We start from the raw sequence: 23082 nt of genomic DNA, 5'->3' as shown, positions 1-23082 counted from the left end.
TCCAACATACTGTTATACTACATAAGCTTATTCTTTTTCTTCCGTCTACTTAGACTATTTTAAGAACGCATCTCCTCCTAGACTGTTCATTCTGGATCCACCAAACTAACTCCAAACCTCCAAACTATACTGACTCGGGTTGGTATATCTTTTCCAACTGATCCGACTTGCGGTTTTCCCAAAACTGACCTGGCAAATTTGGAAAAGTCCCCTTGACTTAACATTGGACCAAACTTTGTGACCTCATGACTTTGCGCCAGACTGTCATACGGACTTAAGGTTGGGCTCATTTAACTCAAACTACCAATCTGCCAATCACTGATGACCTTTCAACTAGCCACACCCTAGCAACTATGTATGGCAACTGTCCCATAGACTTCCATTATAAAAACTGACATTGACTTTACATTGGGGGTGGGGGCCATTGTTAAATTTCAATTCATTCATAATGAATTAATTAATTGTAGCCTACCGTTTTCACTACCTGACCCACATGGTCTTTGCTTTACCCATAACCAAACCATAAATAAATAAAGTTACAAACAACTGACCACCTGTCAATCACTTTTTTTTCCACGGGACTCTACGGCTTTTCTACAGCGGTTCTAATGGCTTTTCCCCCGGCTGGTGGAGGAGACAAGAGTTCGGTTGGAGTTCACTGTAGTGCATACATTTTCATTGTTTTCACTGCAAAATCCTCACCGTGTGCACAGATTTAGGAGACATTTATGCAGAATGCATCTTTGCACCTAAAAACACCAAACGCAGCCCTCAGGAGCAGATAAACAGTTGTTATGTGAACTTGATGAAGTAAAAAGCCTACAATGCTTGCCCCGCCTTTGTGCTCTTCTTATTGGCCCACTGCTCTAACTGAACTCGAATGGTTTGGTTAATATTCGAATTGGTTAATATCAGCTGTCAATCACTCAGTCAATGCCTTCAGCTTTCAGATGACAGGAGCTACAACCGCGAAAATGTGAAGCGATGAAGATGAGAGAATGAAAATAACACTGACAGATTTACCTACAGTTACTAATAACGGCACATCTTATTAGTGATCATGTGCTGAATGCTAATCTACCATTTACACTTTTCCAAGAGTGGATAAAAGTGGCTTCAAGTACGCTATGAAAATGACTAAAGCCATTCACTGTAAAGTCTGTGGGACGGGGTTTGCAGGTAACAGCATTTGCCACTGAATCTACACATTTTAAGCGTGAGAGGTAATCCTCACGATGCTGTCAGCTGTGCAAGCGGTAGCTGTGTGTAACATTTAACACAGCTCATGAAAAGACTGTTATTGCTATTAGGATGACATGCAAATAAGTTATACATCAATATAAATGTGGGGCGGGGCGATGGATCACGATGCCGGCTCAGCATCGTGAAGTTTGTCGGCCATTGGTGATGGACGATGGCATCGTCTATCGACACAACCCTAACCGTACGTTCACACCGAAAGCAGCGAGAGCGTCAAAGTAGCCGGAAGTCATTCATTTTCAATGAGAGCTGACAGCGATAAGCGGCGAGGAGAGTTGAAATCAAGTCAACTTGGTTATGACGTGGTTCGGCGGCAAGCAATCAGAATGAAAACGTCCACCGCTTGATAGGAGTTCAGAGAACACAGACCTGTAAACTTTGGTTCAGACCACAGTTGTTCCCAAGGGTTTGATGATTGTGGTCGCCGGATTTCCAAATATTTACAATGTTTTCTTACAGGAACATGCATTAAATAACTTACTGGCGAGTTACTGATGTTCATTAATGTTATATAAATTTATCTTTAAAGTGGGAATCTCATGTGACGTGACAGTACAAAACAGTATAGCTGCTTCAGGATATTTCTGACATATGGACACATATTGGATAAAAAGAGCCAAGCCACAATGCACGCAACTTGATCTTCCATTGTTATATGAATTTATTAAGATGTGCGCTATATTCTTACGCTAGAAACATGTTTTATGCAGGAATGTAACTGATATGCTGCAACTGCACCTTTAAATACGAGATCAATGTAGTGAGTTTTGACTCTCTCGCCGCTGGAGCTGAAGGCATACAGCGTTGTCACCAGGGCGCCCAGAGCGACCTTGGTCGCTCACGCTGCTTTCGGTGTGAACGTACGATAATAGTCAGAGACCTGTTTTCCTTAGCTCCCCTACCGATCTACTTGATTTTTGTTAATGTTTTGTCTTTTAAAAACATTTGATTTATGAAAATTACAGAGTGTTGACGGGACGTCAATTTATTAATTCAAGTGCCTGTGTCTTTTCATGTGTTCGGCTCAAACCTTGATTGTTGTTATTATTCGAGCCAGTTTTGATTTTTGGGCCGTAACACCAGAAAAAAAAAAAAAAAACATGACGTGTTCAATACTTATTTTCCCTGCTGTAGAGTTAAAAATGAACTTTTGTTAAAAGTTGTGAGTGATTGGTTGGGCGTCAGACAAATTTGGGTATCTTGACATTGACATAAAAATTAAGAGCTGTTTAAAATGATTTAAGACCTAAAACACAATATTTCAGTGAATTTAAGACTTTTAAATGCCTACAATTTTGTTTTTGAAACACTTATTAAGACCCTGCGGACACCCTGTTACTGCTATATTCAAATCTGCTTATCGTATAGTGACAGTGATAAATCAACAGTAATGCATAACTTACATCAGGAAGCGTCATCACAAAGTCATGCAGATAAGCCTTCTTAGCAGCGTCTATAATCTCCTCCATGCTCACGGTTCGAGAGTTATCTCCATACTGGATATTCTCTGCGATACTGCAGTCGAACAGCACGGGCTCCTGGGATACAATACCAATCTGAGACCTCAGGAAGGGAACGCTGATGCTGTCGGATGGGCGTCCATCAATCAGCTACAGCAAGAAGAGAATCACTGTTCATTTTGTGCTTTGCAATCATTCGTAGTATTGGGATTTATTTTGGAAAGACATTTGGATAACATCTATTAGCTGTGGTTTATTGGGTTCATTTCCTTTAGCAAAAATGCAAGGATTAATTTAATGCAGCAATAGATATTACTGCATTAAATCATTTTTGTAACACCAAAACAATTTAAAACAGTCCATGAGCTCATTAAAATACAGCGCATTCGGAAAGTACAAAATACTGTATAAAGCAGGGGTCACCAATCTAGGTCCTGGAGGGCCGGTGTTCCTGCAGGGTTTAGCTCCAAGTTGCCTCAACACACCTGCCTGGATGTTTCAAGTATTTCTAGAAAGACCTTCATTAGCTTGTTCAGGTGTGATTTGATTAGGGTTGGAGCTAAAATCTGCAGGACACCGGTCTGCCAGGAACAAGTTTAGTGACCCCTGCTATAAAGCATTAATTAAAAAGTAAGATGGGTGTTAGGGTGCATCAAGCATGCTGTAAATGTGGTTTCATACCACTTGTCCCTCATCGGGGTCGTAGAATCGTTCCAGTAGCTGAACACTGGTGCTCTTTCCACAGCCACTGCTACCCACAAAAGCCAGAGTCTGTCCTGGATGAACCGACACCACCAGACCCCTCAGAACCTGCACGTCTGGCCTGCTGGGATACGTGAACCTGCATCCTTTGAATTCCACTTTGCCCTTAAAGTCATTCTGGTATGAAAAGAATGAAAACCAATATGTTATTTTATAAGATACATAACAATCTGAAACTGAATAACATTAAAATAAACATATACAAGTTTAAATTTAAAATATGATAACATTTTAAAACACTTAATAAAACAAAACAAAAAAAACCCTGATTTAACATTTAAAAATACAACAATCAAACAAAAACACTTAATAACTAAACAAATATTAAAATATAGTAACATTTTAAAATATCCAATAATAAAATATTATTAAGCTATTAAACTATAAAAATACATTTCAGATTTAAGATTTAAAAAGTATCAAAAACAAAACAACTCAAATAATAAATATATAAAATACTGATATTTAACGTCAAAATAAAGTAAAATAAAACAAAATAACTTTGCACTGGAAATTTGTATGTGTTACGATCACCAGTGATCTAATTCGTACAGATCACTGGAGAACTACAGATCTGTTACTGAACCGGACTACAAATAACATCATGCACTTCACACCAGTTCCTCATTCCCTTGTTTACACACTCATAGCTGCTAACTCATCACAGACTGATTAGCTGGACTTTACATTTACCCCTCACAGACAGACACACACACACATTGCGGAGTCCTGTTTATCATTGTTAAGCAATTCTATGAGTATTTCCCTGTTTATTCTGCTGTGTGTTTTGACCTTTTTCTAGTGATGGTGATATGAAGCTTTCTGATCAAGTGAACCTCTGCTGGTTAAAGTGTGGGAATGCACTGTGTTGCAAAAATGTCAAATGTTCACAACTGACCAACTCATTCATGTAGTAATACAACAATAGTAATATAAACAAATAACTCAATTACTGTAGTCTATTACATATAAGTTATGTTACATTATACCACCGATGACTAGTGAAATCCAAGACATTCAAAAGTTTTTACAATTATCACATTCCAACTGGTCCTTCGCCCATCGCCTCGTTCCAAGCGGGGATTGAACCGGCGATTCTTGCATGTGAGGTGAATGCTCTAACGAGGAGGCTATGGGAGTGTGGCTTTCAGGACCACACGAACCAGCTGTCCTCTGTTACACTCTACACCACAATATGCAGTAGCCTTCGTTAAAAATAGTAGTAAATAATACAATAATACACTTTAGAATGGTTCAAAATCTTTTTACTATAAATGACTATTGCATTTTAGTTAAATTACTGGTGCGTGGGACTAGTGCAGTGCTTTGAAATAATTGATGTCTAATCTCTCGCTATACACTTTACTAATCCACGAGGGTGTTTAAATCTTTGAATCAAAATTCGTGGGTAAAAGCGAAAATAAAGCTTCGGACGTTACTGATCACGTGATGATGACAAAACGAATCAAGCTCCGGCACACTGCTTCCCTGCGAAATGTATCAATTTTTTAATACATGTTTCAAAGCCTCTGTGCACAACGTCACATGACTACCTTTGCCTGGTATCCCATTTATTATTCCTTTGCTGCCTGTTCTGAATATTTGCCTGTTTATAATGACACTCTTTGGATTTCCTTAATGTTCCTGTTATGATATACGCCTGTTTGACTAAACTTGAAATAAACTGCACGTCGATCCTTCATCTCTGTTGTCCAGTGTTTTACGTTACAGCATGAAAAAATTACATTTTTCAAATTACACAGCCCCAGTGAATGAAAAATGATGATGTTGATGGTTTGTTTGTCTATAGAATGGTCTAGATTTACCAGCAAGGGATAAATGGGCAAGGCTAACTAGCCAAAAGAAGCTGAACATTGGGATGAAAGAAAAACAAGCTTTCTTACCCAGCTTTGTCCTTCTGTTTTGCTGACATTAATTTTAGGAACCCTGTCCAACAGCTGGAAAAGCTGTGCAGCGGAGATCTTCGCTTTCGCATAGTCTGGTGTGAAAGATGAAGCTCTGCCAAGTGCAGTGGCGCTGGTCACCAGAGCAGAAATCACTCTGAGGAAGAAACATCTATTTTTACACCTGTTATACGACTTGACCACATGTAGTGTCAAAATATTTCCTAAATGATGTTTAATTATGCAAAGAAATTTTCACAGTATTTCCTATCATATTTTTTCTTCTGGAGAAAGGCTTATTTGTTTTATTTCAGCTAGAATAAAAGCAGTTTATTTTTTATAACTATTTTATGGTCAGTATTATCAGCCCCCTTAAGCAATATGTTTTTGATTGTCAACAGAACAAACCATCGTTATACAACGACTTGCCCAATTACCCTAACTTACCCTAATTAATCTAGTTAAGCCTCTAAATGTCCCTTTAAGTTGAATACTTGTCTCTTGAAAAATATCTAGTAAAATATTATGTGCTGTCATCATTACAAAAACTAAATAAATCAGTTATTAGAAACTAGTTTTAGTTTATTAAAACTATAAAGAGTAATGTCCGGATTATTGTCAGCTGTTGCAGAAGTTGATGAGCGCAGAGAGTTCTGGGAGTTGTAGTTCATTGAGAAGTAATCTCCGATAGAGAAAACCCTGCTGGCAATTACAACAGACTACAGGAAGTGATCTCCAGCGTAGACAACCCTGCTCACAACGACAATGAAGTCTCGTGTTATTTCACATTTAATTGTTCAATTTCTGTAACTGAATACTGTTTCACTAACTGGAAAACCATAAAGCTGTTTGTTTTACTTTTTTCTTTGCTCTATTGTTCTTATTTTTGCTTGTAAATTGTTTTTTCCATCCTATTTTTAAAATCATGATTCACTTACAAAACCCTTACAAAATCACCATCATCAGTCTGAATTCAAGATTTCCTTCCAAAATAGGGCTATTTAACCATCTGGTGAAACTGTATTCATATCGCAATATTTATCGTAGAAAAACAAATCATCACATTAGCCCAGTCCCAATTATACCCATTAGCCCTTCCTCTTACCCAATTCTATTTAGCTTGAAGGCATAGGGCTAACTGTACGTTCACACTGAAGGCGACGAGTGCGTCAAAGTAGCCGGAAGTCATTCATTTTCAATGGAGTCGGCAGCGATAAGTGGCGAGGAGCAGCGCCGTGCATCTTCGCCGGTGTGGGCGTCGAGGAGAGTTGAAATCAAGTCAACTTTATGGTAATGAGCTATGGTGCGGTTCAGCGGCAAACAATCAGAATGTAGAAGTCCAGCGCTTGAGAAGAGTCCAGAGAACATAGTCACTGTGAACTTCTCACAGCGACAAACATTAAAAAAGTTACTGCCGACTGTTACTGATGTGCATCAATGTTATACATATATATACATATATATACATATATATATATATATATACACACACATATATATACATATATATATATATATATATATATATATATACATATATATACACATATATATATATATATATATATATATATATATATATATATATATATATATATATATATATATATATATATATATATACATACATATACATATATATATATATATATATATATATATATATATATACATATATATATATATATATATATATATATATATATATATATATATTTTTTTTTTTTTTTTTTTTAAAGGGGGAATCTCATGGAACAATGCAAAACAGTATTGCTGCTTCAGAATATTTCAGACATATGGACACATTGGATAATTAAGTGGAGCAAAGCCACACCACATGCAACTTGATCTTCCGTAGTTAAATAAATTTGATAATAGGTTTGCAACATTTTCACGTTAGAAAGCATGTTTTATGCGGGAATGTAACTGATATGATATGCTGCAACGGCTCCTTCAAATACGAGATCAATGTATCAAATTTTGATGCTCTCGCTGTCAGAGCTGTAGGCAGACAGCGTTGTCGCCAGGGCGGCCAGAGCGACCTTTAACACTCTCGGTATGAACGCACAGTAAGGGGAAGGGGTAGATAGCCCTTCGAACAAAGATTTTTCAGGATGACACTCAAAATACACCAGAATACACCATCTACAATGGCAGCATAGCTGCACCTGGAAGTAAGGAGATCCACAAATTAGTATTTTTTTGTCATTATTATGAATTTTTACAACAAACAAACACATGTTTTACATTTATAAAACATTTACAGATACATTCATAAACGCGGTCGCGTTCGTCATGCTTTAAAAAAAAAAAAAAGCTAATAATCTATAATCCCTAATAATAACTCCTGTACAGCAGTCCCACAACAATCTGACACTCGATGACACTCGAATACCCTGTCAGAAAAGTCTAGTGGCTGGGAAGGGGCTTTTTACAGTGTCTGCTATAATGTTAATGTTGTTTTCGTTTGTTTATATAAATGTATATGGCCACTGTATAAATGCACAGTATAATTACGGTCTTACTGCCACATTATATCGTTATGATAACATAATATATGCCTTCAGTGATTTCCTGAAGATAAATACCAAAAATAGCACAGCTGGTATAACCATAGCAGTCACCATTGTCTGATCTCAAATAAAGCAGGAGATCGTGATGACATATGATGACGTGTGCAGGTGCTGTAATGCTGTTCCAATTCTTAGGGGTAAATTTTGAAGCCCTTTCCCTGCAGACTCGGATTAAATTGTCAAGGGGAAGGATATAAAAAAATAGAATTGGGATTGGGCCAGTGTCTGATTTTTCAATATTGTCCATCCTTACATGCCACAACACATTGCTTGAAAGTTACAGAAAACCACACTTACCTGAACACCATCATGTATTGAAGCCCCTCATGACTGACCAAATAGCCTCCGTATCTAAAGGATGCAGCGTAGGCCATGAAAATGACACAGCGAGCGAATGCGAAACAAATCCCATAAACGTAAGCTTTTTTCTTGGCTGCTTTATACGGAGCCTGAAGCTGCTTTTCAAATTGAGCCACAAAGTGCTTTTCTTTGGCTAAACCGGCGATGGTCCTGATGTTGCTCATAGCTTCACTGGACACCTACATCAACAGAGAGGACCAAAATCTTATTAGACAAGACTCATGCACATTTACATCATACAACTAAAATTCTATGACTTCTCCAGGACTTTCAAGACCTAATGTTTCATGTAATGTCTACAAATAGGCTGCGTCTGAAACCGCATACTTCCATACTATATAGTACGCTAAAATCAGTATGCAAGCCGAGTAGTGTGCCCGAATTCATAGAATTCGAAAATCAGTATGCGAGAAGTACCCGGATGGCTTACTACTTCCGGCGAGATTCTAGAGTGTGCATCCCATGCATGCTGTGCTATCCCATGATGCCTCGCGAGCGAATTCATGAATGGGAGTAAAGCGACGCAATTGACGCAGGTAGGTCACGTGACCATGACAAAATGGCGGATGTAGCATGTCCCAATTCCATTCATACTTTTCACATTCATACTGTATATAACATACTTTTCTAACGGCCGGGTAGTACGTTTAAATTCAAATGCAGTACCTACTGAGTAGCAGGCGGTTTCGGACGCAGCCATACACTCACCGGCTACTTTATTAGGTACACCTGTCCAACTGCTCGTTAACGCAAATTTCTTATCAGCCAATCAGATGGCATTAGAATGGGGAAGAAAGGTGATTTAAGTAACTTTGAATGTGGCATGGTTGTTGGTGCCAGACGGGCTGGTCTGAGTATTTCAGAAACTGCTCATCTATTTTGATTTTTTACGCACAACCATCTCAAAGGTTTACAGAAAACGGTCAGAAAAAGAGAAAATATCCAGTGAGCGGCAACTTTAGTGCAAATGATTGATTAAGAATGCAGAAAATAAATAAATAAATAAATAAATACAAATAATAATAATAATAATAATGAGTATTAAAACTAAATGAATTGATAACAAGCCCAACTGAATCATGATAAAAGCTAAATGTAGACATTATTCTTCCAAGCTTGTAATTTACAAAAATGTTCAAATTAAACAGAAATAAAAATATATTTATAAGATTCAATTAGGCAGTTTCCTTTCGCTGTGGCGAGTTCTGATAAATCAGGGACTGAGTTGAAGAAAAACGAATGAATAAACAAATTAATAAAAATAAATATATAAATGAAAAAACAATTGAAATCAAAATAAAACCAAAAATGATAAAATAAAATATTTAAACTCGAAAATAAAATAAATAATGCATAAAATCACTTGTTTAATGTAATAATTTAAACATTTATTAACATATTTAAATGAAACATAATAAAATATAGTGTGATAAATAAAATAAAATATGAAATAAAATAACATTAAATTAAAGAAAAATATTTATGTGAAATAAAATATGAAAACAAATTTTTTTTATAAAAAAATATATACAAAATAAAATAAAATGTTTTTTTTATTTTATATTTTAAAAATGTAAAGAAATATATAGTATACACACACACACACACACACACACACACACAAATATATATATATATATATATATATATATATATATATATATATATATATATATATATATATATATACACAACAGTTCTGTCTGGTTCTCGAATCTGATTGGCTGATAGCCATGATATATTTAAGTAATATCAGCACCCGTACAGCCTCTTTACCCTTTGTGTATTACTCCGCCCACATACAACCAGCAAAAAGCAGACACCACAGATCAAAAGTTTAAAAAATGCTTGCTCAGCTGTTCAACTGTCAGCTTATGAATTGAATTCAAGGCGGAAGAAAGTAGTTCCTCATACAAAAGGTTTTTTGAGACTCTCCATGCTTGATTTTGTTTTTATATACAAAATTATGCCGTCAAACTGTTGTATAAACGCAATATCACACTGGTAGCAGTGCGATATGGCTGTATATCGGGTGTATAGCCATATCGCACTGCTACGAGTGTGATATTGCTCATATATATTTAATAACAATAAATTAAAACACAACATTTTATTGCTGTTGCATTTTTACACTAGAAAATGCATGAATGTTACATTTGAATGAGTGGATGAAGCTGTATTAAACATGACTTTTACCTGTCCTGCAGCCTCCAGTGCGGTTTTGTCCTCATTAGCGAGTCCTGTCAACATTTTGGACTGAAAGACTCCAGAGAGGCCGATGAGAGGCAGGAAGCAGGTGACCACCAGACTGAGCTTCCAGCTGAAGTAATAGGCAATAATGAAGGAAGCGCCGATGTTGGTCAGAGAGTTGACGATCATGCCAATCTGTGAACCTGTGGCCTTTGATGAAGAACACATTTCACACAATCAAACCCACACTTCACCTATAATTACCGTAATTGATGTCAATCTTAAAAGAGCATATGATGAATTTTTAATCAGGTTTCAGTTTAAAGTCTGCACTATACATGGCATTTATAGTCTTGTGAAATTAAAATAACACTTTTTAAATGTTAGTATCAATATTTTAGCCTTAAGAGATATCTATATGTTTGTGTGGTAAAAAAGTGACAAAATTTGCACTAAGATTTAAACAATCAAAGCTTGCAGTTTGTCACTTCCTCCTAAATGGATTTTTTTTCACGTCACCTTATATTTTAGTAATTTATATTTAGTATTTTAGTTCAGAGGTGGGCAAACTATGGCCAGCGAGCCATATGCGGCCCGCTGAACACTTTCATGCAGGCCTGCGAGGGAGTTTTTAAAATACTGCTTTTGAGTAACAGTTTAGTGTTAGAATTAGTAAAGTAATGGTGCAATACAAGTAAACGCCATGTGATGGCAGTATTGCACGCTGTACAGTTAGAGCAACCAGTAGAATTAGAACACACTCTCGGATATTAAAATGCACTTGACCGTTAATTACTGAAAACTGACTCTGAATGTTGTGTGTTAAAGAAAGTATGGACAACAAAATACTTCTTGACCAATATCAAAACCAGTAGGTTTAATATGGTAAGAAAGTATTGCTGTTTTTAAAGACTACAACCTAAGGGGGCGATTACCCCAAACCCCAGGCCCGGATTGGCTAATAGGGAGGACCGGGAGGATTCCCGGTGGGCCGGTCTGTTTTTTGGCCGCGAGGGCCGGTGTTCCTCTCAGCAGTCGCACTTTTTTCATTTATGTATTTATTTGACCAAAGCCTCACTCTTTTTATTCATTATTTTGCAGCAGCTCCGCTCTTTTTATTTATTTTCTCGCAGCCCCGTGAGAAAATGCAGCCTGCAGGTTAATGATGACGTAACTATCATTCGACGGCTAACAGTGGCACCTTAGTGAATATAAGAAATTGAACAATCAACATTAATGAATATTACACCAGGCGACGCAGTGGTGCAGTGGGTAGCACGTTCGCCTCACAGCAAGAAGGTCGCTGGGTTGCTGGTTCGATCCTCGGCTCAGTTGGCGTTTCTGTGTGGAGTTTGCATGTTCTCCCTGCGTTCGCGTGGGTTTCCTCCGGGTACTCCGGTTTCCCCCACAGTCCAAAGACATGCGGTATAGGTGAATTGGGTAGGCTAAATTGTCCGTTGTGTATGTGTGTGTATGTGTGGATGTTTCCCAGAGATGGGTTGTGGCTGGAAGGGCATCCGCTGCGTAAAAACTTCCTGGATTAGTTGGCGGTACATTCCGCTGTGGCGACCCCGGATTGATAAAGGGACTAAGCCGACAAGAAAATGAATGAATGAATGAACATTACACCTGCTCAAGGACAATCAGATGATTTACTACATTAATAACTCTGACATAACTTGATCAGAAATCTAAAAGGTGGAGAAATAGACTATGCCATTGTGGTCCAGTAGTCAGAGCATTGCGTTACGACGCGGCTGACCTGAATTCGAATCTCTCCTAAATCATGTATTTAATTTTTGTCCCATTTTTAGTGCTAAGACACACAATACTGTTTGGGTTACTTATATAAGTGTAAATATTAAATTTAATTTTTTTGTGTGACCACCGTTACAAAGGACTGGATATCTATAAAGAATTCTTCACAGAATATATATTCAGATTTCGCAGGAAGGGACATTGTGATGTTTTAAAAAATAGTGTTGGAGATTTAGCTGCCCTTTAATATTCGTGCATTTACGTTCTAAAAACTCTGAGGTGGACCGCACTGCCTTTTTGTTTACCAGAAAAAAATGGAGCTCGGTGCGCTTTTTTTATGTCGTCAGGCAACTACTAATCAGCTATTTTGCAATTGTGCTGCTGTTGATATTAATATAACCTAACTTTATTTTCAGGCTCATTGTTCACATTGACACACTCATAATAACATGACTAAGACTAAAGACTAAGATTCTTCTTCTGTTTTATCTCATAGTTTTATAATGATTGATATGAGCATATTAATAAAGCTCAAATGAGATTGTTGTGAATTTGACTCAAATTATATAATAATTGCTGGTTAAATGTGTTCATTTTTGTCATAGAAAATATTTTCCATGCATACATGCACTTTAAAAAGTTATTTTATCAAAGATTTGTGGTTTTATCAAGTTTTATGGTGATTAATCTGTATAATGTAAAAGCAGTGCAAATTAGATTATTGTAAATGTGACTAAATAATAAACTTTAAGAACTATTTTTAATGTGTTAATATGAGATTTTTTTTCTATCAGACAATATCTTTTCTATTCCCCACTGTAAAAACTACATTATTATTATATTTTATAAGAGATTATTTTATTGTTTTATGATGATTGATAAGTGATGATTAATATAAATAGCAGTGCAAATTTATTTTTACAAATTTGTAAATTTGACTCATAATAAAATCTAAAATCTAAAAAATCAGTTATGTGTTAATGTGACATGTTTTTGTCAGATATTACATGTTTCATGCATACTGCCACTAAAAATAAAAGTTATTTTTTGAAGGATTTGACATGTGGCCCTTCACTTGGTTTGCAAAACTTGTGTAGCCCTCGGGTCTAAAAAGTTTGCACACCACTGCTTTAGTTTCTTATCAAATCTTCTGACCAATCAAATGCTCTCTAGTATCTGACATGCCCCACCCCCTTAAAGATACTTTTCATTTGATGCACTTGATCTCAACCAATCTGAACTCTGAAAAACTAAAATGCTATTGGCTGCTTTTTAAAAGAGGAGGAGCTACATGCATATTTCAAGCACTTCATTGCACATTTAAGCCTTTTTAAGTGCAACTTTTGGTCCCACTTTATATTAAGTGGCCTTAACTAATATGTACTTACACAGGAAATAATAGTTTGTTACAATGTACTTATTGTGTAAATACATGTATTTATTGTGTACTTATGCTTGATTAAATACCTGTATGTAATTACATCTGTAATTAACTTCTGTAATTACATTTGTAAATACACTGCTGATCATTCCCTACACCTTAACCCACCATTAAACCTACCCACACCACCAAACCGGTCCATAACCCAACCTCAATCCCAACTCAAGAGCAATACACGTGTTCTCAAATACATTATGAAAACAGTAACTACATTGTATTTATTTTTGATCCTACTACATAGTAGTGAAGGACACTTAATATAAAGTGGGACCTAACTTTCTAATAATGTGTTTACACCAGACGTGGCATGCATTAATAAACCATCCTATTTGCGCATATACAGACTGGTGAACATTTTAGTTTACTCGCTTCATGCGTCATATTCGCTTGATTTGCACATCAAACTCATTTCAAAATAGCCTCAGATTCGCATCATTGGAGAGGCTACTGTCTGCCCAGTGACTCTAGCTTCATTGCTAAATGGCTAACAAAGATTTTATTGAGACGGTCGCTGTGTTTATGTGCTTTAGGAAGGCTGAAAACAGCGCAGATTTGTTTGGTGACGTGTCCACTATAGATCCTTTCGGAGCTGCATTCAGCTCTGTGAGTTCATCAACTCCTCCAGAAACTATACCTGGATGATGGAAGCTTTTAGCTGTGCTTCCCACTGAGCCGAGCCCAGTTTGATGAGCTGTTCTCCCGTGTTGGCAGAAGAATTTCCCCTTGGGACACCAACAACAGGCGCTACATCATGATCACGCCCCTACAAGAGCAGGCTCCTGATTGGTTAACATGGCGCGAATGTCCATTTAAGTCAAGCAATTCACACGTAAAATTCTCAATTTGTGCGGCTTCATTCATGCAAACTGCATTATTTTGGCTCATTTGTGCGAATGGTGGCGCAGGATGTCTATTCGCGTCTCGCATTGACTTAAAATCTAAATCACTCGTGCTTGAGTCTTCATCCGTGTCTGGTGTGAACGCACCATAAGTGTACGTATGTGCCAAATTCAGGCAATCTATCATCTTAATTTTCTCCTTCATTCTCAAAATTAAATGCTCATGTTTTTCATTTGCTATTGCTTCTTTAAAATAGAACTGCTCAGTTATGGAAAAATTATAACCATGATTATCTTGGTCATGATTTTTGCTTAATTGAATTAACTAAGTTGGCTGTATTGCATAAGTGTGTGTGAGAATGTGAGATGGGTGTTTCCCAGTACTGTATTGTGGCTGGAAGGGCATCCGCTCCATAAAACATATGCTGGAATAGTTGGCAGTTCATTCCGCTGTGGTGTTCTGCACTCACCCCCTGAACCATGGAGGCATTGGTGGCCAATCTGGTCGTTAAAGCACCAGGACTGTTCATGGGATCGTCAAACCAGCCGATCTCCTGCTTTAGCATCGCCTGAAATCCAAATTTCCTCAGCCGACGAGTCAACAGCTCTCCTGATTTAGCGAATGAGTAGCCCTGCAACCAACATCTCACATTACTTAAGGGAGACAGTCAAGCATAGACAGCAAAAACACAAGGAAATGGAGGAAATACCTGTAAGAACTGTGAAAAGAAGCTTACGACTCCTATGACCACAAACAAAATACAAATCCCATTTATCTGTCTCCTCTGGTCATCCGGGTCCGGAATAGAGAACGTCTGAAAAACATCCGTAATATTGTTAAAGCTTTATTAGCAAGAAATACTTCAAATAAAGGTGAACTGTGAGAATTTGCACTAGAGCTTCTAAACACAGCTGCAAAAACACACTCCACTACTGATTATAGTTTCATATGATCATACTTTTTATTGCAGTCCCCAATTTATTAACGACTGAAAAACTCTGTGAATGAACCGCCAACTATTCTGGAATTTGTTTTATGCCTTATTCACACTAGCAGTGACTTTGTAGCTGCCTTGCGTTCTGGGTGGCGACCTGCTGCAAACAAGAAGATCATGTGAGCTCTACTGGTCCTCCTATTGGCTGTTGCTCAAGAAAATCGCTCTTCATTTGCATTAAGTTAAAGAAGTCCTGCATCGCTCGACACGCCCACCTGGTAGCCAACAGTTGCTTTCGCTCGTGTAGACGGAGGTCGCCGGAAGTAGCCAGATCTTCGTTAAAATGAACAATCGCTTGTTGCTTTGCTGCTGCAAGTCGCTTATAGTGTAAATGAGGCTTTAAACTGCGGATGCCCTTCCAGCCACAACCCAATATTGGGAAGCACCCATACACTCTCACATTCACACACACACTCATACACTACGGCCAATTTAGTTAATTCAATTCACCTATAGAACATGTCTTTGGACTGTGAGGGAAACCGGAGCACCCGAAGGAAACCCACACCAACACAGGGAGAACATGCAAACTCCACACAAATGCCAACTGGCACAGCTGGGACTCAAGCTTTCTTAGTTAATGCATTGTTAATATCCTGAATAGTACATTAAATTAAAACATCACCTTAATTTCTGTGATTCTGTGTGGGTTTCAGCACTCACCCCAAGTATTTGACTGAACAACAGAGCATACATTGGGTTGAGGGATCCATTTATAGCAGCACCTATAGACCCCAGCAGCATGTAAGGCCATTCGGGACGGTTATACTTCAGGATTCGAGCCACAGGAGCCGGTTTTATGTCCTCTTTAGCTTTACCTTTGCTTTTCTGCAACACGACATAGAGCTATTATAATACATAAGATGTTATTGCATGGTGTTGTTGAAAAAATATACTAAGCTCCAAACCTTGTTGTTATCCGATTCCTCCATTTCGAAAAGGTCTGAATTGAAGTCAAATTTTCCAGAAATGACAGAAAGACTGTTTGACAATTGAGAAAGAGATCGCCGTCTCAAAGAGAGCAAAAAGGAAAGGCATTTTAGTATAAAAGAAAACATTTTTAATTATGTTTTTTTCAAATATGAGGCATGATGTACCTTAAGACGCTCTCATAACTTCCACTGCTGAATCTCCTGAGCTCCTCGAGTTCAGCCTCCTCTGTAACTCTCGACTCTGCAGCTGTGATTCAGTTTTGTGTTAGCGCGGTTATATGAATGGTTCACCCACACGGAAAGAACATATATAAACATATATGTACATTTAGGAAAATGGCCAATTTTATATATGTCACATATATATAACATATATGTTTTTTAAAGTTTTTTTTTTGTGATGGCATGTAAATGTAAATAATGTCATTTGTGCCATTTAAAATAGAAACTCTTTACAGTGCTAATTCCTTTTGCATATGCAATGTGAGATTACTTTACAACTTTTTAGCAAATCTAAAGGGCATATGCATTTAAGTGTTTTATTTTATTTTATATTTAATTTAATTTGACATACTTTTTACTATTATTTTGCTACTGGAATATTAAGAAAACTCACTTCTTTACTACATACATTCTATCTCCAACATTGCATGGTAAAAAAATAATAAATAAATAAATGAATAAATAAATGAATTAAATTAATTAAAAAAATAATAAAAATAAATAAATAAAATAAAATGAAAGAAATATAAATAAAATAAAATAAAATAAAATAAAATAAAATAAAATAAAATAAAATAAAATAAAATTAAATTAAATAAACTACATACATTTTTGGGCCCAAATTTTAGTAAAATACTGTATATATTACCCTGCATATACACTACTTGACAAATGTCTTGTTGCCTATACAAATTGTAGGAACAGCAAATAATAACTTGAGTTCTAGTTGATCATTCGGTATCAGAAGTGGCTTATATGAAAGGCAAAGTCCTCTGTTTTGATTGAGTTACACCACCTGACAAAAGTCTTGTCAGCTATCCAAGTTTGAGGAACAACAAATAATAGTTTGACTTCTAGTTGATCATTTGGTATTATAAGTGGCTTATATGAAAGGCAAAGGCCTCTAGATTACACTTATTTTTCTAAAATAAAATATGATCATGCCTTAATTATTTAATCAGGACAGTAACATCTGACTTTGATTAGACAAAAGTCTTGTCACTTAACAGAAATAATGTCCAGTAAAGAATATAAAGTCATGCTGCAGTGGAGAAAGAGTTAATATTGTGTCTGACTCCCGTGAGTTTGGAGGACTGCATCCACACATCTCTGCAATGACTCAAATCACTTATTAATAAAGTCATCTGGAATGGCAAAGAAAGTGTTTTTGCAGGACTCCTAGAGTTCAAGTTAATATTTTTTGCTCTTACAACTGGGATCGAAGACGAGACTTTTTTCAGATAGTGTATTTGCAATGCAAGATCTCTTCAACTTTACAACTATTCTGTAAATCTAACAGGCACATGCATTTAAATGTTTATTGTCACTTAGTTTTATCTTATTTTATTTTATACAATTATTTATTTTTTAATTAAATATAGTTTAGTTTTGTTTTCCTGCTGGGCTTTTAAAAAGAAAAGTTTCCTTATTAAATAAGTTATTAAATAAATGTATTCAAATTAATTTTTTGGGGTACCCAAATATTATTTAAATATATATATTTGTCAATTTTGTGAAATTAAGAATTATGCATCAGATTAATAAATATGTATTTATATAAAAATAAATAATATTTCCATTGGTGTATGGTTTGTTAGGATTGTTCAATATGAGACAGAGCTTTGACTATTTGAACATCTAAATGTTAAAGAAAATAAATACATTTAAAAATAAATAAATAAATAAATAAATAAATAAATAAATAAATAAATAAATAAACAAATAGGTAAAATATTTAGAAAATCACATTTGTCCAAAAGTTGTCTAAACCAGGGGTTCTCAAACTTTTCAGCTTACGACCCCTAAAATAACAACACCAGTGACTCGTGACCCACACTATGCTTGGAGATCATCCTCCATGTTCAGTCATGGGCTTTATTTTTAATATATATGAGTGTCATAAAGTTGTCAAAGTTGAACATTGTGCCGTAAAATCAATGTTCTGCAACCAACGCTATTGCTGTGACGTTAATCTAGCATAATAGACCCAGGGGTCTCAATCCGATGGAAAAAAAAAAATTAAAAGCTGATGGCTTTTAATTTGCATGTTGTTGTTTGTTTTATGTAATTTTTAAATATTAAGTATGTATTAAATATATAATAAATTAAAAACTATTTCTATCCTCTGCAGGTTATGGATAAATATGGTAATTCTAATAGTTTAATAACATATATGAGAGTTTTGGAAATCACCAAGCGACCCCCTCTTATTGTTTCGAGACCACCACTTTGGGAACTACTGGTCTAAACTAATATGCTTAGCAATGCAAAGAGTTTTTTTGAGAAACTTGGGAAAAATTTACAGTAGGGCTAATTCTAACTCCAACTGTATGTTCATTTTTGGATGAATGACTTCTTCAGGCAATATGTGAACATGAAGTTCGAAACAAGCAACTCCTGAAACTGGCTGTACTTACTGTTCTCTGGTTTACCAGTGTCTGTGTCCTTCCCTTGATTCTGGAGCGTGACTAAGGTGAAGTAAACTCCCTTTTTATCCAGTAACTGGCTGTGTGTGCCTCTCTCCACAGCACGGCCATGCTCAAAGCCCACGATCACGTCTGCATTACGGATTGTGGACAGACGATGTGCGATGCTGATAGTTGTTCGGCCCTGTCGAGCCTGAAAAATGTATGAAACGAGTGTGTGCAACAACAAACAGACAAACACATTCACTTGCTCACAAATTTATATTGAAACTAACCGATTCTAGGACACTAACACACGAAAAATAAGTTTGCTAGGGGGCCGTTAACATATTGTGTTTTGCATGTGCAAGTTTGTTTTTTTCAATAGAGTCATGTAACTAGAACAAACCAATCAGCTACTTACTTTTTATGAACTATACAAGTTTCAAGACAAATAGTAGACTATTTACCTCAGACAAACACAGAGCAACCAAACACTGCAGTGCTTTTTAATTATCTCCGTAAATAAAAAGTGTAGCGCTACAGCAATGATTTGTCAGTTTGCCATCCTCATCCTCTGTGAACAGTTGATGGTTGCCTGGCAAAAACAGACACTACGGAAGCGTTAAAGGTATTCTAAACAATTGTTGTTGTGCTTACAAGGTGTTGCTGGGTGTTTCATTAACATACTGAAATAAAAGTCTTAGTAACTTCTGGTTCAAGCAGTGTTCAAGTAGTTTCTGTGTGTTTCAGTTGGTTACTAGTTGGTTTCTAATGAGTTTCTGGATGCCCAATGTGTTAAAACGACAATGTACAAATAACAACAGAGCTAATAATTTCCATGTTTCCATATTTTACCATGTTTTTAAATGTACATTATAGCTTAATAGAAAAAAAAGTTTTATAAATATAACTATGTAAATATAATTTTTATAATATTTTTTTTTTTGGGGGGGGGGGGGGGGTTACCTTTAATAGACATGACAGTATAGAGTATTGATAAGAAAGCATGGGGAGCTGAGATAGGGCAAGGATCTGCAAAGGGCCGCGAGGCTGGAATCAAACTCAGGCTGCCGAGAGCACTTGAGTGCTGTTGTGGATGCACTAACCACTACATCACTGGCGCCAACAAAAAAAAAATTATAAATAAAAAAATAAATAATAAAATAAAATAAAATAAATATAGATTTTTTTTTGTGTCTAGCTTTGTTTGTTCATGTTAAAATAAAAAATATCAGATTCTTCTTCTTCTTCTCAAATGAGAAAAACGTCTCTCATTTGTAATTACGTTTGACGATTTGAGCCACGAGATTCACATTTCATGCTTCTGAGCTTCCATTAAGGGTGCATACTGCATTTCGATGAATTCACTGTGCATTGTGGGACTTTTCAGGGTGCAGGCGTTTCAGTGCACTGGAAAATTTGTGTAATTGAGACAACGCTTAAAATGGCTCACGCCCTGATCAGTGCACTGACTGACAAAACAAGTGCTTATTGAGATCCCATTTGTCACTTATGGAAAACCAATAATTGGATTAATTAGAATGCATATAATATAGTCAGCAGGATAAAAGAATGACTGTGCCAAAGTTATGTTTTAGCATCAGCTGGTGAGGATATCATTAGTCTCACCTTGTCCAAGGCCTCCTGTACGACAGCCTCACTCTCATTATCCAGCGCTGATGTGGCCATGTCTAACAGGAGGATTCTGGGATTCCTGACCAGCGCTCGAGCAATGGCGATCCTCTGTTTCTGTCCTCCGCTCATTTGCCCTCCACCTTCACCAACCAATGTGTCAAATGTCTGCAAAACACCACGCTTTAATTAGTTTGATATCCAAAATTAATTGCAGAGCTAACATTAAAAAAAGGTTTTTTTTTAAAACGTTGAACATGAAACAATTAAGCAGTCCCCCCAAAAATTTGAAACATTGTGTCGATTTATCTAATTTTAAAAAAGTAGTTTAAAAAAGCAGCAAAAACAATTTGAGTGTATTTTGTTACGAATTACACCCAACATTGACTGAGATACGGTTATACAGGGGTGTTCAAACTCGGTCCTGGAGGGCCGGTGTCCTGCATAGTTTAGCTCCAACTTGCTTCAACACACCTGCCAGGAATTTTCTAGCATATCTAGTAAGGGCTTAAGCTGGTTCAGGTGTGTTTGTTTAGGGTTGGAGCTAAACTCTCCAGGACACCGGCCCTCCAGGACCGAGTTTGGACACCCCTGGGTTATGATGTGGTTGTGGTAGTGCATGCACTGATCTTCCACTAGGGTAATCGTCTCACCTGAGGAAGACTCATGATGAAGTTATAGGCATTGGCCTGTTTGGCAGCCTCTATGATCTCCTGCATTGTGACTCCAGCTCTGCCATATCGGATGTTTTCAGCGATCGTGGTGGCGAACAGAACCGGCTCCTGCTCCACGACGCCAATAAGAGAACGCAACCACTGGATGTTCAGGCTTCTGATGTCATGACCATCCAGGGAAACCTGAAAATGACCAAAACAACTGCTGATAGAGAACTAGATATTCAACACCAGACCAGACATTCAATTTAGGATTTAAATGCAAAAACAATATATATTCAGAGAGGCTTTTGCTAATAAATACATTGTGCATAATTACATACACACTGCTCAAACATAAATCATTTCATTTATTAATTTTTCTCAGCTTAGTCCTTTCATTTATTAAGGGTCGCCACAGCGGAATGAACCGCCAACTATTCCGACATACGGCTATGCAGCGGATACACTTCCAGCTGCAACCCAGTACTGGGAAACACCAATACACACTCATAGACTACGGTCAATTTAGTTTACCCAATTCACCTACAGCGCATGTGTTCGGACTATGGAGGAAACCGGAGCACCCGGAGGAAACCCACACCAACAAGGGGGAGAACATGCAAACTCTACAGAGAAATGCCAACTGGCCCGGCCAGGACTCGAAGCAGTGACCTTCTTGCTATGAGGTGAGGTGTTAAAGACTGAGCCTTAGTGCCACCCAGAAGGCATATTAATAATATCAAAATATTACTGGATCAAATGACAGTACCATTCCTTCACTTGGGTCATAGAACCTCTGGATGAGTTGTATTGTTGTGGTTTTTCCTGATCCGCTGGGTCCAACAAACGCTGTCGTCTCGCCAGCTTTGACCACAATGTTCAAATCATCTAATATCTAAACACAAGAAATACTCAGGTAATACTAGACATAATCTAAAGGCATAATTCACACAAAAATGAACATTTATTCACTCCTTTCTCACTCTTTTGAGTTTCTTTCTTCTGTTAAACACATAACGAAGCAGTGTTGGGTAAGTTACTTTAAAAAAAACAACACTGATTCCAAATTACTGACAACTGCAAAATTGTAATCTGATTACATTACTAATGACTTCATGAAAAAAGTTATCAGATTACTAATTACATTTCTTTGAGGTTACTTTTAAAACATATAAAACCTATGAAAAATACAAAACAAATTAAAGCTGTAGGGACCTCGGACCCGGGCTCAACGCCGCCCGGTGGCCTTAGAATGACAGAGAACAGCGAACAATATTAATTTAAGCCAATATATATAAAAACCTGATAAAATCACAGATTTATGCAAAACTTCCTTCTGTCAGCAGGTGGCGCTATGACTGTGACTTAATATTGGCATGTAGATGTCTCCAGGAGAGGAATCTTGTCGAGCGTGAATTTTTAGGCAGGTCAGACATTGTGTTACTGAGTTATAAGTAGGCCCACACGAAATCTGCGCGCGCAGATTTTCCACTGAATTCCGCAGATTTTAGCCCATCATTAATTCTGTTTATTTACTTGAGAAAATGTGTGTAAATCTATATTTATTCAGTTTTTAAATGAATTACAGTAATATTATTGACTAATATGAAAATGTTCATCTGATTGATGTACAATGCAGTTTGTACAGTAATATTTTCTGTCTTTTAGTAGATATATTATATGAGAGACT

At 36.7% G+C, this 23082-nt stretch overlaps 1 protein-coding gene across 7 annotated transcripts in view; it reads right to left on the bottom strand.

Annotated features, from left to right (window-relative positions):
- abcb11a (ATP binding cassette subfamily B member 11a) overlaps positions 1-23082 on the bottom strand; it is a 67370-nt gene that overhangs the window by 4673 nt on the left and 39615 nt on the right. For 5 of the 7 annotated variants that reach the window (XR_015499914.1, XR_015499915.1, XM_087268453.1 and 2 more), the window contains 14 exons: positions 22162-22287; positions 21390-21593; positions 20734-20904; positions 19114-19315; positions 16640-16721; positions 16451-16553; positions 16206-16370; positions 15258-15362; positions 15018-15179; positions 10516-10719; positions 8257-8498; positions 5387-5543; positions 3402-3599; positions 2664-2870 (listed from right to left, as the gene is read on the bottom strand). Coding sequence is in view for 4 of the 7 variants with exons in the window: in XM_087268453.1 (XP_087124579.1) it covers positions 2664-2870; positions 3402-3599; positions 5387-5543; positions 8257-8498; positions 10516-10719; positions 15018-15179; positions 15258-15362; positions 16206-16370; positions 16451-16553; positions 16640-16721; positions 19114-19315; positions 20734-20904; positions 21390-21593; positions 22162-22287 (2328 nt within the window). In the remaining 3 variants the exon portion in view is untranslated. Of the gene's footprint in view, positions 1-2663; positions 2871-3401; positions 3600-5386; positions 5544-8256; positions 8499-10515; positions 13219-13274; positions 15180-15257; positions 15363-16205; positions 16371-16450; positions 16554-16639; positions 16722-19113; positions 19316-20733; positions 20905-21389; positions 21594-22161; positions 22288-23082 lie in introns of those variants that run through there. The other 2 variants (XM_087268454.1, XR_015499916.1) reach the window with 2 other exon arrangements.

The sequence above is a fragment of the Danio rerio genome, chromosome 9, assembly GCF_052040795.2.
Source record: "Danio rerio strain M-AB ecotype USA chromosome 9, GRCz13ab, whole genome shotgun sequence".
NCBI classification, from domain to species: Eukaryota; Metazoa; Chordata; class Actinopteri; order Cypriniformes; family Danionidae; genus Danio; species Danio rerio.
Note: the sequence above shows the minus strand (reverse complement) of the source record. Positions and strands in the feature narration are given on the sequence as shown.